The following is a 15,586-nucleotide window of genomic DNA, read 5'->3' on the forward strand; positions in this document are numbered from 1 at the left end:
ATATGTGTTTAAATAGGCAGGTTCCGCATGTAACGCCAGTGGGCACAATGGGTTACACACAAAACCTCGAATGAGACTGAGATTCATGAAAAACCCACGTCTGGATTAGAAAAACCACTAAGATCCTCAAATTTAGCACAGTGTCTTTATTTATAGCGCTATATAAGACCAGCTCCTAGGTAGCTTTTCTGTTCCAATTTTGGTCCTATATTTGGCCCCAATATTTTATTAAAAATTAATTAATTTTGGGATGGGTCAGAGCAAGAGTATAATTTTTTTGCATTTATCTGAGGTCATCATTAGGTACATCCTGGGGGGAAATATGTCTGAATTTCTCTTTTATTATTGGGTCTAAAAAAAGCTGGCGAAGTGCCAGGTACCAAAATGAACCCAGTTTCATAGAAGCACCTATATTGTCTTCATAGGAGTTCATTTGCGAATGCACACTGACACCTGTAGCCTGAAATAACTGCGTGCACCTCGAAAACATCATTCACATGAATCAAGTTACATTTTTGAACATTCTCATTCATAGGATTTACATTTTTGTTTTAGACAATAGAGTTTGACAGAAGACATATAAACCTCATATTCCATGTTTATTGATATTATATTCCAGTATTCCTCCTGCAGAACTAACTTTAATAATAGCCATAAAAGTGATTTAATTTCATTACAGCATATTGAAATGCTCATTATAGATTATTTCTCCTTCAAATGGTTTATTCAAATTATATTTTTTTGTGTCTGTGAGATTTGGATATGCTCATATATCCAATTGCTGACATTTTTTGATGAACAAGTGTGCCACGAATGGAAAAGATTTGCACATTTTTGTTAGCTGCGTAAACGTCTTCTATATCTAAGAAATATTGTCAGGGTAAGGGTTAAACCTGCATATTTTTTGCTCGTAAATGTAATCACTGCCTGCCATTATTAAGATTAAAGTATACGTTTGAATATCCTGTTCTAGTATTACAAAAAGTGCATTAATTTACTTTAAACGTATGCCTCTTGATCTTAAGATGAAGAACACGGAGCTCACATAAGGTTAGCGTGTGTTCCCAATGTAGCTCACAGTGTGATAAATCATATAGACCTGAAGTGCCTTGCCAATGTCAGTCCGGTCACACTGGTGCTGTGAGCGGACCAGGCGACTCACAATGGTGTTGCCTTTATTTCTCCCTCAGACCTGCTTGTGGTAACGATTATGGGCCTCTGAACGCCCCTGTGAGGTTATCAAGATTAAACGCCGGAGCCATCATTCTGCAAGGGGAGCCTTGTAACGCATTGTTTTCCCGAGTGTTAATAACCAAGCGGAGCATTTGCAGGCTAAATGTGCTAATTTAATTTAATTTTTCGTTAAGTGTGTCAAGCGCCACCCGTACCGTCAGCTGTGTGTATGTAATGTGCTTTTAAGTAACACAGTCTGTAAACTATCTCCGCTAACCATTTGAAGACTTGTTTTCCAGGTAGCACATACGCAGAGAAATGTTGAACAAAAGACACAGTACCCTTGGGAACATTAATTTTGATGGATAATTTAGTGAAGTCGGAGCCAGCAGTTACATCAGCACTGTAATTACAGTACGTGCCATCCTCTCAGGTGTTCCTGCTCTATTCACTGGAAATCTCATTAGAATGTTAGCCCCTGACATTTAGAGACATCATAAAAATGGAGAATGGTAGCAACACCTTCTTGTTAAAGCGGAGTTGAATCTGTCTTCAGGCAAATCATTTGATTAGTTAATCGCTAACTCAGTGCTCTCTTCAGCAGAACTGGTTATATGTCCTCCTCTTAACATTCCACGTTGATGTTCTCCATTATATTTCTCTCGCACCGTCAGAAGTGTCCACCTATGAGCCACTGTGGGCAGCAGTGTGGGTCTCTGCGTTACGGCACGGTGATGTGTCTGTCCGGAGGTCACCCACAGCCGCTTCCACCGTCCACATGCCACCAGACATGTCAGCAAGCCTGTTGCCACAGTCTGCCCCACAGCCACCCCAGCCACGGGCCAGACCACACCCATGCCTTCAGCCACGCCCACAGACACGCACATGAGCCTAACGCCATTGTGAACAATGCTCACGGTCTCTCCCATGACCATAACCACGCCCACAACCACATCAGCAACCATCATGTATGTCACTATGTAGAAAAGTCAACCATGTCCATAGGTGCAGAAAGGTGCAGTATGTAAACAGGTATCCTGCAAAAAATACTCACCAAAAATTGAAGTTGTGATTACATAATGCACCTTTAAATAACAATAGCTAGGTGTGTGTAAGTAGTGGCTACTGTAGCAAGGGTGAGGAAGAAAAATAGAATTTATTTAGTGCATTTTTTGGTATTTCTTTTGGTCTTTTTCTCTTTTTCATGCAAAAGTCATCTCAACTTGCTGTGAAAGTTTATTCAACTGTTCTATTTTTTAGTGTTTAAACTAGAAGAAATACAATGAGTCTAAAAATGGTTCTTTTAGACATGAGTCATACCAATAGTCCACTTTATGGTATGATTTTTCTTTTGTTGTGACTGTGGTGTCATCTAGCCAGCACAAGCAATGTTTAGGTTATTTTCATTCTCATTTCACCTTTGCGCAGTGCATTTCCAGTGAAATGTAAGACTGGTGTTAAAGAGGAGGATAGGATTAGAATGAGACGGCATTAAACCTGTAATGTTTTGAGGTTTTTCAAAACTATATTTCGAATTTTTGTAAATATTTTTTTTATTTTGCTTTTGTACAAAACACATACATATAAAGATCATACAATTTACACAATTGGTAACCGAAAAAGGAAGAAGTTGAGGCCAGAGGCTAATTTCTGCTTCTCCTACCCCCATCCTTTGAATTTCCTGAAGTTTCAGCAAATAAAACATTGACACACATTAATCTACATTCAGTTTCTTAAGTCACTAAGAGATTATTTTACCTTTATAGCCCTTGATAATTTGACAAATTAAAGCATTTTTCAAACTCGACAATGAACTACACAATTTCACTTCATTATTAAACTGATTACATAATTTGACACCAATAACAGAAACACAGTGATATTTAACATTTGTTCGTACTTTACATGTTTAGAACACAAATAGCCCTCTTAAATTATAATTCCCTTCTCTTAACTTAAAAAAAAAAATGAATACAAACAGGAAAACTTTTGTTCTTAGCATGAAAAATAATTTGTTTTTAAATATACAATATCAGGAAATTTTTATCATACCAGGTCCTACAAAAAAAGGATTACTTGATTAAAGATAACAAGCTTTACTTATTACTCTAATAGCTTTTTTTTTTGGGAGTTTAATTTTAGGGTCTATATTAGTTTTATACACATTGCCCCAAATTTCCACATAGTATTTCCATTGTGTACATGTAAATACTGAAATTCAGTCAGTATCTGAAAAATGTCTGTTATTGACATCAGGGAAGGTATTTTAGACATGCATCCACTGCAACCTGCAATGAAGTACAGTACAAAATAATATTTAATAATTTGACCAGAAAATTAGATATTTGTGTACTGTTTTTGGACTTAAATGAAGTGTACTTTTAAAGACTAATAAGAACCATAAGTTTAGCAATGCCTCCACTGTCCTTGAATCAGCTTCATTTGAATTAGAAGATAACTAAATTTCAATCAGATTAGGATTATCTGAGAAAATAGATCCTTGAAATGGAGACTGACTGACAAACCATCGCATAGAGATCACCTAAAGAGGGGCCTAGAAGTATATAATTATAATTACTACCTATAAATTCACTGATTGTTTAGTGTAGTTACAATATACTATAGTTTAGACTCCAGGTTTCACAATATAGAAGTACAGTACAATTTATATGCTCCACTGTTTGCAGTATAAATGTGTGATTTAATTTAATTTTTAGTTAAATGTCAGCTGGGTGTATGCAATGTGCTTTTAAATAACGGTCTCGCACAGTGCCAGACAACTCCACTGTTCCAGCTTCATTTCAATTATAACAATATAACTACCAAGTTTCAATTAATGCGATTAGAAATAGCAGAGACAATTGGGCTTTTCAATGAAAGTGGGACTGACTGACAAATCATCACCTAAATCACCTAAAAAGTGTCCTTGAAGTTTGATTTATTACCTATAAATTCACTTATAGTATAGAGTAGATACTGTTCAAGATGAAACTTAGATGTGGAAGGGTACACTCCAGTTTTACACTTGAAGGAGACTGAAAATTATACATTTAGAGACTAAAAGATGGGTATTTTAGTCCAGCAAATACTTAACACACTTACAGTTACAAGTATACAATTGTAAGTATACTTACTCCATAAAGTATACTTGAATTTTACTCAGTAAAGTGAACTTGAAGGTCTACTATTTTTTGGAAGTGGATGTTTAAAAAAAAAAAAAAAAGTGTGTTAACTTCAGCAGAATAATTTCCCCTCATGACATTTTTTTCTCTGTAGTTGACATTGATATCTCACTGTACTTAACCTGTGAGGCTTTTTTTCAGAGAGTGAGTTGATAGTTTCAATACAAATAGTTTTTTTTCTTTTTTTTTTTGGTTAAATTTCTATGAGAGTATGGGAAATCTGAGAGTCAGAGACAGAACAGCCCTTTTCATTTTCTCATTTGTCCGTTTAGCACAGGCCCATTTACAGTGCTGCAGGTGATTTGCGTACTAAGAGCTTTTCTGCTCCTATGAGACCTTTACACATTCTCTCCTACTCTCTTTCAATTTTTCATTTCCCCCTTCCTCAACTCTGCCTCTGTGGCGTGCCCAAACTGTCTAAAATCTGTAGTTTATTATCCAAACAAAGGCTTTTGTAAGTGAATACCGTTGAGATGGGAAGAGAAGGGAGGACCACAACTGCATGGTAATGAGCTTCACTTTCACTAAAGTTTAGGAAACTTGAGCAGTGGCCATTGTTGAAACACAAATATAAACACATTCTAATATAAAGAAAAGCTGTCTGTCTTTTTATGGTGTCACCATCTGCCGCTCAATCGAAATCGACACCAGAGCACATTTGGCTGCACCTGAAACTACACGATCGACATAATATCTTAAAATCGAGTTCAGGTTAAAGTCAGTTTTGTGGATTTATTTGTGTTTTTTTCGCTGTTGTTGAATATTGTCGAGCATTTTACTCATAGAGCCGCTCACGCATATGTCTGCACAGTTTTGCTTCAGTTGGCACACCAGATAATAGCTACATTTCTGTCCCTGTTTCCACTGAGACAAAAAACAGTTGACTGATGAGGCGTAGAGTAGCATTACATACCTGGTAAAACGCCACAGTGGCTGTCTCTGTTAAAAAACTGTATTTGGATCTGCTGCTGTGAACTGATGCTGAACTATTATCTCAGTTCTTTTTGGTTTTCGTAGCATATTTTTGTACTGAACAAATGCACTAAAAAGAAATGCACATAACATTCGCAGTACAATGAAATCTTTTTCCTGAAAAAGAGCTTTACTAATTGACGAAGTTGTAATGTATCACCATGGAAAGAGATATTAACCTCTTGTAGAAGCAAATCAGCGCATTAGAGTCATCAGATATAACCACTCTAGATCCACTCATTCATACATATGGGATGAATGTACTTGCTCACACCCACACTTATTGTTTTTCCTCTCTTTCCACCCCACTTCCCACTTTTAGACGGACTTTGAGAAGGATGTGGACTTGGCATGTCAAACAGGTGAGCTCCCCCTTCCACCTATTCCTCTTTCTTTGTCTATTCTTTCAGCTCAGTAGGAAGAGTTGTAACCGTCTGAGATTCCACTGTGTGTGTGATGATGGAATGACGGGAGATGATGCGTTACAATTCCACACCGTTGTGCACTAATTATTGTTCTTATCAATCACACACTGACTCTGCCAAATAACAATGCAGAGAGGATTTGTTTGGATGAGACTGTGTTCACTTGTGCATGGTAATAACACTCCTAAACGTGTTCAGACCTGTTTCAGAGCTGGGGACCATTGTCTATTCCAGTGATTCTCAACTGGTGGCTCGCGACCCAAAAGTGGGTCATGAACCCATTTTCAGTGGGTTTCAGGCCTTTGTCTGGGCAAAAAATAATGTTAACAAGCGGTGCCAGGCACAACAAACCTCACCCCTCACTTGTATTGTAGCTTATTTTGTCATTGATCCAGCTGATGTCATCACGTCTATGCGTGTGTCAGCATATCAGTTGCCTCTATATATGTGCCAAGTTTGAAGTGAATTAGAACTAAATTGATGTTTTTATAGACGTGAAATTCCACCATAAGTAAATGTGAAAAAAACCTAAAAATTCATTACAAAAAAAAACAAAAAAAAAAAGATTAGGAAAATTCATTAAAAAAAAAAAAAATGTAGCTTGGACCTACATTTCCCAAAATTTAATCGCATCTATTCTGGGTCACTAGCAATCTATAAACCCAGTTTGGTTTGAATTCAGCCAATAGTTTTGCTGCTACAGGCAAGTGACATTTCGCCCATTATAAGTAAATGAGAAAAAAAAAAAATTAAAATTTGAACTTTGACCTCAGTGTGTTTAATTCTTCAATAAGTAACTGAATGCACCAAATTTTTCACTGAGTGCACTTTTCAGTTTTGGTTAAAATTGACCTGATTTAGTGTTAAAGGGAATATTTCCCTCTTTAGCATCACCACCTGCTGGTCAGTTTGGTTTATCATTAACCCATAAAGACCCAAGCATCCACTGGCAACCAATACCTGTTGATCCACTAATCCTATCAATACATGTAAATAATTAGTGTAAAATACAGTTTGTCATCTTTTCATGGTCATCAGATATGACCCATGTGGACGTTCAGAGACTCCGTAGTGAACATGGAAACACTGTCATCTTCTACAACATTGATTTACCAGTAAAACTCATGGAGTTGGATCAATGACAGTGGATGGAGACACTTGGTTTTACATTCTGTTATTGATATATTAGTGGAAAAGTAACTTTTTCTTCATTTTTGTTTTAATGTAATAATATTTGAATTTACTCTGCATTTTCATGAACATCTAAATTAAATATAAGAAATTAGATGTAGGAAAACACATGATTTACATTGAAAAATGTGAAATACAGAGAATAATATTATAATAAATGGTGATAAATCACTCAAGAAAGGTTAAATAGAGAGAAAAATTATTTTGGGAACTGCCACAAAAGTACTCTGGGTCTTTATGGGTTAAACTTGTCTTCTGTGTTGGCAGTTTATCAGTTTGGGTCGTCGTCATTGAGGGGTGATAGTGGGTCCCACAGCCAATCCAGTTGAGAACCACTGGTCTAATCTGTGTGTGTGTTTGTATGTGATAAGTTTGTGTTCTTTGAAATATTAACACAAGTCACTTTCCTCCGCCACCCTTTCAGAGAGAGGACACCCATGTAAGTTTTTTTTCACCCAAATGACTTACTCAAGGCTGCCTGGTCCTGAACCTAGACTTGAATATTTCTGCGGTTGATTCTCTTTGCCTCGGCTGTTGGATGCAAATGTGAACAAATCACGTTGGTCAGATTTGTCACAATCTGTCCACTCCTTTCATATCTCTTTGCACCAACAGGACAGGGAAACATTTACAATGCTAGGTTCTGTCTCAGCAGGACCCAGTTTCAATTTTTGATCAAGCATGTAGCTTGACATTTTGTCACATCAATGGATTACCTTAAAAAATGTCTGAGCTACATGTTGTGGTCTAGAATTGGATTTTGGTGATACAAAGTAAATATTCTTTCCTCTGATGGTGAAGAATGAGCATGATGTGTAGCATGAATTACAAGACTTTGATTTATGTTTGTGATGGTAGAGCGATGTTGGTGTGTAGATGACACTTTACGGGCCAGATTTACTCATGGTTTGGGGAAGTCGTAATTTACTAAAGATCCACAGTGAAAAGTTGGCATTGGGAGGTTCGAGGCTGGACTTGCTGCATATGTATTTGTAGGAATATTAAATTCATAGACGATCTGGAGGAGTTGTATAAAACGCACTGCGCTAGAAGAACTTGTAACCCTTCATTTTTAACCTCTGGCTCTTTACAATGTACTGTGATGTCTGTTGCTGGATTTCAGAGTCGATATTTTCACATGCACTGTCCCGAGGGCACTAATGGGAAGACTTCAGGGACAGATAACACTTCTAAATGGCCAGGGGGCTCCTCAAGAAGTCAAACATGGGTTTAATAATGTATTAAAACGCAAATACAGAGGCAGCATAAAGTGACATATCAGCCTTTGTACCAAAAAAATCCATTAATTTCTACAGTTCAGACCTATGTTAAGGACTTTAACTGTTATATAAGTTCATTGGTCACCTGTTAGACCTGCAGAAACAGCCTCTACCATTGCCACTTTTTTTGTTTTTTGCAAATTTACCATGCTTAGTAAATCTGGCCCGGTGTCTTAAAAGCATGGTATAATTAATCCTATTCTAGAAATGTGTGTTTGTAGTGTTTTTCCTCAACAATATGCATGAAATCCCAAAGCCAGCATCAGTAGTTTATAGTTCTTATTCAATGGCGTTGTTTTGAAGTAAAGAAACATCCTCATTCATAAAAAAATCCATGTATTTTGTACATGTGAGTGTATAAAAGCACACAGACTTCATCAGTTCAGGCAGTAGTACGCCGGTGAGCAAGATCCAGGACAGGATTCAGCAGCAAGGGAATTTGGCTCCATTTCATTTGAAGCACACAGCACATTTTGCCCTGAGACTCTTTCTCCAAGCTAATAAAGTCCTGGCTCAGCAACAAATCTTGAGATGGAGCAGGACTTAAGGTCACAGTGTCAGAGACAAAACTCATCTCAGTCAGTGTGAATCATATGAGGCCAAAATAAGAAGTGAAACTTTTCTTTGGAGATGCAATCGGTTGTCTAGTCTGTGCAGAACTGTGGCTTACAGCTACACGAGAGCTGCACAGAGACTCCGTACCTCATTTGACAGTGACAGTGCATGGATCCATGAATGCTGCGATAGTGGCTGCATAGATAAATCCTTTGTATTCTTTACTAGTTTTTGTCTGTGTTTCTGTCAACTGCCTTGTGTCTGGTATAATTTATACCAATTCTTTTCCATTCAACATCCTGTTTCTAAACACTCCTCTCCCTCTTCCGTCTAAACTCTAAACTTTCACCTCTTTTTTTTTTTCCTTTCCCCACCTACCCAAACTCCTCCTATTCCTTCTCCTGTGTTTTCTTCTACTGGCTCAATGTCTTACATTCCCTTTACCTCCCTCAAGTCATTTTCAAGGAGGTGAACACCTGTAATCCAGCCACCATCACTGGGACCCTGTCTCGCATCTCCTTAGATGATGAGGATGATCCTAAGCTGGCAGCCCATCAGGAAGGGGGAGTGGGGGTCAACTTCAGCTCACTTCCTGGGAACATTCCTCCTCCCAACCTGATCGTACAGGTATCAAAATTACATTACATTAGCATTCTGTTTATCCGTTCCAGAAGTTACATACAGTTTCAAAAGGGAAGGAAAGCTATTACAAAATTGCAATTGGTGTTTTATAAAGGGTAATGACCGAAAGAATGAGGTCATGGGAACAACCAGTAGAAATGAGTTTCCTCCGCAGGGTGGCCAGGCTCAGCCTTAGAGATAGGGTGAGGAGCTCAGACATCCAGGAGGGACTCAGAGTAGAGCCACTGCTCCTCCATGTTGAGAAGAGCCAGTTGAGGTGGTTCAGGCATCTGATGAGGATGCCCCCTGGATGCCTCCCTGGGGAGGTGTTTTGGCATTTCCATGTGGGAGGAGACCTCGGGGCTGACCCATGCTGGAGGGATTAAATCTCTCAGCTGCCCTGGGAATGTCTCGAGATTCCTTCGCAACATCTGGTGGAAGTGGCCGGGGTGGGCTGTCTGGGCTTCTTTGCTGAGGCTGCTGCCCCCGCGACCCAGACCCAGATAAGCGGATGAAGACGAATACGAGTACCAGTCTTATAAAGGATGAATGAGATTTATTTAGGTGTAGCAAGGCACTTGGATTTACATCACTTACAAAAGTGATAACAAACACTTACCCATCACTACAATGATTATTGAGCAAGCTTATCAGAGCTAGTTAGCTGGTAAATGACACCATCATTCTACTGTTAGTGATAACGCAGGTAAATAAACAGATAAATGTTCCTACATAACAAATTAATGAGCTCCACAACCTTATTCTGCATTCATAGATAACTCCCTGAGATTATCAGATGCATGCCACTTGGTGAAAAAATGTTGACAAAAGGGGTCTTAATTGGGGTCAGCATTAATCTGCCTAACTGTAAACCCCTACAGATGCTAAATTACTACATTAGATGAACTGTCAAATGTGTGTTTTGCTCCAAGTCTGTATTGAACCAAATACATATAATATCTTCTTTTTCTTTCAGGTTCCACCTTTAGGAGGTCTGAATGAGCTAAGCGAGACTCCACTGAAGAAGGAGGTGAATGTGGATCAGCAGAGGCAGCAGGGGCAGCAGCGCAGCGGTGCGCCCATCTATCTGTGCACCGAGAGTGGGCTGGGCTGGGCTCGACCGCCCAATTCCTCCAACACCTCCCAGGACGGAAGTGCTGGAAGTGGAGGAAGTGGAGGTGGAGGAGGGGGGAGCGGAGGGGGAGGGGAGGGAGACTACATGGTCTTACCTCGTAGGACGGTCAGTCTCAAACCTCCAGCGCCCTCCTCCCAAGGAGGAGGCCTGGGATTGGGGGGTGAGGACAAGCCTCTCAACATCGCAGTGGAGGACCCTCCCTTCCCCCCACCTCCCTCTCCCCTGACCCTCCACCCAGCTGAGAGCGAGGCCTATCCGGCTGATTTCGTGCCGTCTAGTGTGGGTGACATGAACATCACCATGAACCTCAACCGCTCCTATGGGACGATCAAAACCATGCCCCACAACCACGGCCACATGATGGCACAGGGTGGTCTTGTACACTCCCACGGAGGACACTTGCACTCCCACGGGCATTCACTCCAGCTGAAGCCGGGCCAGAGGCCATCGGTCAGACAGATTCTGACAGGGGGAACCGCAGTGGAAAGAACCAGGACCCTGCCACGTAATCTGGGCAGCACCAATGCCAACACCAGCCTCTCAGCAGGATCCCTGGAGGTGGGTGAAAGGGGTGAGGGATGAAGGGTTCCCGCTGGTGGTGCAGCTCCTTCATTTCACCCACCATTCATTTTAGCTCATGGTTTTGAGCTCATGCGGATGATAGATGAAGAAGTGTTGAGAAAGTGGGCTACAGAAAGAATGTGCTTTGGTCCAGATATTACTTCTTAAAGAACTCAAAAAATAAAAATATAAATAATGCTAGTGGTGTCAAAAATCAGAAAAACAAATGAAACAAGCTGATTTGCAATGAGAAGTAAAAATCCATTACCCTCACACATTTAATTAACCTTTCTTTTACTTTGTAGAATTAGGATGTGCCATTGTACAGTAGACTAAACAAGATTTTTGTGACACTTGCATACACTGTGAAAACAGAAAAATGAGAAATGATTAGTGCAGGTTTTATTGAAAATGTTCATGAGGTGGTTTTAATTAACTTAATTAGTCTTATATAAATATTGTCCTCATTCAGAAGCATTTGTACATTTCTAAGTGCTCTCAGCCATCTAAATCCTTTCTCCAGATGCGCTGAATGATGACTCCTACTTACTCATAGACTGAGGGCAGGTGATTGATGGTTTATTAGCAGAGGTAAGACTTCCTGAACACTATATAAGGCCAGGTGTTGTGCCAGGTTCTCATACTCTGGCAGATGCCCAGAGACGCCACCAGAAAATAACTTCAGCAGTTGCTAAATTAATGTTGTGTTACAGGAAAGTGAAAAACTCTGTGTGGTGACAACTGAAGTTAAAAGCAAATGGTTTGACATGGAAGTGCTGATTGGAGGTGGACAGGAGTACATGGGGGTCTGCCAAGAAGACCTGAAAATTCAAGAAATAATTGAAGAGGTGACGTTGACAGCTGAGAGTAGTACTTCTTTAGCCCTCATGTTTAATAATTCAATCATTAAAACGCTATAACTCTGAAATATATAGTTGAAATTCTACCGGTGTATGATATTGATTTATTTTTTCTGCTCTTCAACTGTAAAATATACATTATATATGCTTTGCACACACAAAATGTGGACTGAAAACACAGAATTTTTTTCTTGGTAAGAGTAGAATTTTCTCTCACCTAAGAAAATAGATAAAAATGGTGAATCCCAGAACTCACCAGGTACTGACAAATCATGATCTGAACAAAAACTAACCCTTAACTCCTACCGTAGCATTATGTCGATCATGCTGTGATATTAGCACAGGTGAGTGTCTGCTGCTGAGCCTCCTGTTATTTTCAGCCCGGTGCTATTTATTGCTTCTGACTGAGACAATGAGCGTTGATGAGTTATTGTCATTCTGACAGACAGCTTCTTCTTAGTTTATTGTGCGAGTGCGTGCAATGTGTGCGTCTGCGATACCTCCTCCAAAGCGTACAAGGTGGCAGAACAGATGGACGGAGACATTCAGGATCAGAGGAAATACCCGTGGTGAATGTATTTCAGCTTAACTTAATTTTACACACACGAACAGGATAGCATGGACTCATATAACAGACACTTACACACACATAGATGCACACTTTGGATCTTCCCCCAGTGGTATCTCGCTGACTCACAAGGTTGATTAAAGAGATGAAAATGATACTTTCTTCAGAAAAAAAGTGCAGATGCTTCATTTAGGGCTGAGGACATTAAGGACGAGTCATTAAAAGGCATAAAAAATCACTGTCAGACGGGTTATGAGTGCACTCATGAATACCAAAAAATGAAAAAAAAAAAATCTGTTGAGAGAAACCTGTGGGATGTAATTTACTGCTATAATTTACCCTGTTTGAATATGCTTGATTTGGAGATGGATATCAGAGCGTGCCTCTCAAGATTAAATCACAGTAGTGTTATACTCCATCTCAAACACAGTGATGCATAATGGAGGGATCACGTAAATGTACTCACAGTGTTCATTTCACTCTTGATTTTTAGTTGAAGGCCTATAAATCTGAGCTGTAAATTTAGCGTTAGCATTGAAAAGATTCCCTGGCTATATTAGCATATCATTGTGCTTTAAATTTCAGATTTACGCTGTAGAACATATTCAAAGCTGCATGTGATGTATGCAGAAAAAATTAATAAAAAACTAAATTGCAGACTGGAAAAAATCTAAATCTTTCCAAGTGCCTTTTCTTTTTAATTCTAGTCAAAATATCTCATCACACTTAAAATAAGACATAATCATCTAAAGAGTAACTTTTCAGTGAGATATAAGAACTTATTTTTAGACAACAGATCTTGAAAATCTTATTTCAAGAAATCTTACCAAGATAATTTTCACTTGTTCCACTGGCAGATTTTTTGCTTGAATTAAGCAAAAAAAAAAATCATGAATTAAGCAAAAAAATCTGCCATTGTAACAAGTGAAATTGATCGTGGTAAGATTTCTTGAAATAAGATTTTCAAGATCTATTGTCTAAAAATCAGTTCTTATATCTCACTGAGAAGTTCCTCTTTAGGTGATTATGTCTTATTTTAAGTGTGATGAGATATTTTGACTAGAAATGAGAAAAATGCACTTGGTAAGACTTTGATTTTTTCCAATGTATGTATTAATCATGTATTCATGAACAGATTATGAAAGCATTGCCCAAATGTTTTGGTTGTCTTCCACGATAATCATCATCATTACCCTATAGAGTGGGTAAAACTGTGCAATACGAGCTAACATTAGCTTAGAAATGGAGTCCGTTAATGACCACAAATTTAACGTAAACACACGTGCACACATAAATGTCAGACATCGCACCTTTAAATCTGTACAGTTTGTCAGTACTTGTGTGTTTGCCTGACGTTTGTGGTGGAGTCTGTCATAGCCAGGCATTGGTTAACAGTAGCAAACTCTATCTCTATGCTAATGTGTGTCTTGGTTGTCTGCATTCATGACAAAAGCCTGTTTAGTGTTTTCAATGTGGAGGACCGATTTTTCTGCAAAAATCCTTTCGCTCACACCCAGATTGTTTCATCTGGTCCTCTTCAGCAGCAGCAGCAGTGGTCAAAATTAAACCGTTAGCTCAGTAATGAAGATGTTCGAATGTCAGTAACCAGCTCCCAACACTGGAGACTCCATCACAACCATTATAGAAACACACAAGCACATACAAATGTCCGACCTTGATACAGATAAGATTCATCAGTTCTTGTATTTACCTTAAGTTTGTGGAGCATTTATAAAAGGTAACAAACTCCATTTTTTAAAAAAAATATTTTATTTTGCTGTTTTCAGTTATGTTAAAGCACAAAACACAAAAACAAAGGCTTAAATGTGTGTAACAACTAATTAGTTAATTAATTAGCCAGTCCTTACTTAAAGAAAGGAAGAGGGGCAGAGGACAGTCACTGGTATACAGATATAATCCTTAGTACAATCTAATTTCCTCCAAGTATGCAAGAAACAGAGTCCAAGCACTTGGAAAAGTATTCACAGAACATGTCCTCAAAGACCTGAGCTTTTCCATCTGTGTTAATTAATGACAACATATCACTGACCCACATTTGAAAAGGACGATTTGGACACTTTCATTCTTTTAGTATCAGCCTCTTAGCGATTATCCTTCCAACTTCCAGTGGACGATGTAGTATTACAGGTATATTCCTGACAATCTGAGAACAGAAAAATAGCAAGCCCTGGTTCAGGCTGAACAAACAAACTCCATTTCTAAGGTAATGATTATCTCATTTGCCTGTTCATAGATTTCTATGTAAAGGATAGGTTTTTGCTCCAAAATTCTTTTGCTCACCCCTAAATGTTTCTCTCATCTGCAAAACTATTTGTAAAACTATGCCATTAGCTTATTCATGGAGTTGATATGGTCATGTGATCAAATCCCAGCACAACACACAAAGCAAAAATATGCCTGCACATGTTATACTGTATATTGTGCCTTTGGATTTCAACATATATATCCACATAGCAATTTTTTTTTTTTTTTTTTTTTTTTTTGCCCCGTGTGCATTATGATTTCCTCCATGTACATGTGTGAAGATAAATGAAGCACTAATGTGTGGCTGTTGACTGGGTGTAAATTTAAGACCAGTAACCATCATGTCATCATAACTGCAAACCACAGGAGCATTGCTTAAGATTTTCATGAGTTAATGAGCTATACGTGTCCTCACCAAAACATGCAATTTACTTGTAAGTATATGCATGCCGCATGTCAACCACAAGTAGACTCAATCACGGAATGTCTCTGTTTAAGGTAAGAATTGGTCTATCGGAGGATTGTAATTGCATTGTTGTAAACGGTGTCGGTTGCATTCAACAGGACATCAGTGAGTCAACACACTTACTTCTATCATTTTGCATTCCTGTTACCTCTTAAAGCTTTGGCTGCTTTAGTATCAGATCAGCAACTCCGGCCTCTCAAAGAATAAATACAGCTTTTAACTAACTGTTTAGAGTTGCTGCTCTCACTGCCAAATGCAAATCTGGCAGAGAGCGAGAGCCAGAAAGGAAGTCAGAGATGGAATGTAATGCAATGCAATGTCAGGGACAGATG

General features: G+C 38.8%; 1 protein-coding gene across 4 annotated transcripts in view; it reads left to right on the plus strand.

Moving 5' to 3' along the window:
* adgrb2 (adhesion G protein-coupled receptor B2) overlaps nt 1–15,586 on the plus strand; it is a 448,357-nt gene that overhangs the window by 400,716 nt on the left and 32,055 nt on the right. For 2 of the 4 annotated variants that reach the window (XM_030146710.1, XM_030146711.1), the window contains exons 28-32: nt 1,848–2,141; nt 5,650–5,689; nt 7,368–7,382; nt 9,233–9,405; nt 10,376–11,092. In XM_030146710.1, coding sequence (XP_030002570.1) covers nt 1,848–2,141; nt 5,650–5,689; nt 7,368–7,382; nt 9,233–9,405; nt 10,376–11,092 — 1,239 coding nt within the window. The remainder of the gene's footprint in view (nt 1–1,847; nt 2,142–5,649; nt 5,690–7,367; nt 7,383–9,232; nt 9,406–10,375; nt 11,093–15,586) is intronic. The other 2 variants (XM_030146712.1, XM_030146713.1) reach the window with 2 other exon arrangements.

Source organism: Sphaeramia orbicularis, chromosome 11 (assembly GCF_902148855.1).
Source record: "Sphaeramia orbicularis chromosome 11, fSphaOr1.1, whole genome shotgun sequence".
NCBI lineage: Eukaryota > Metazoa > Chordata > Actinopteri > Kurtiformes > Apogonidae > Sphaeramia > Sphaeramia orbicularis.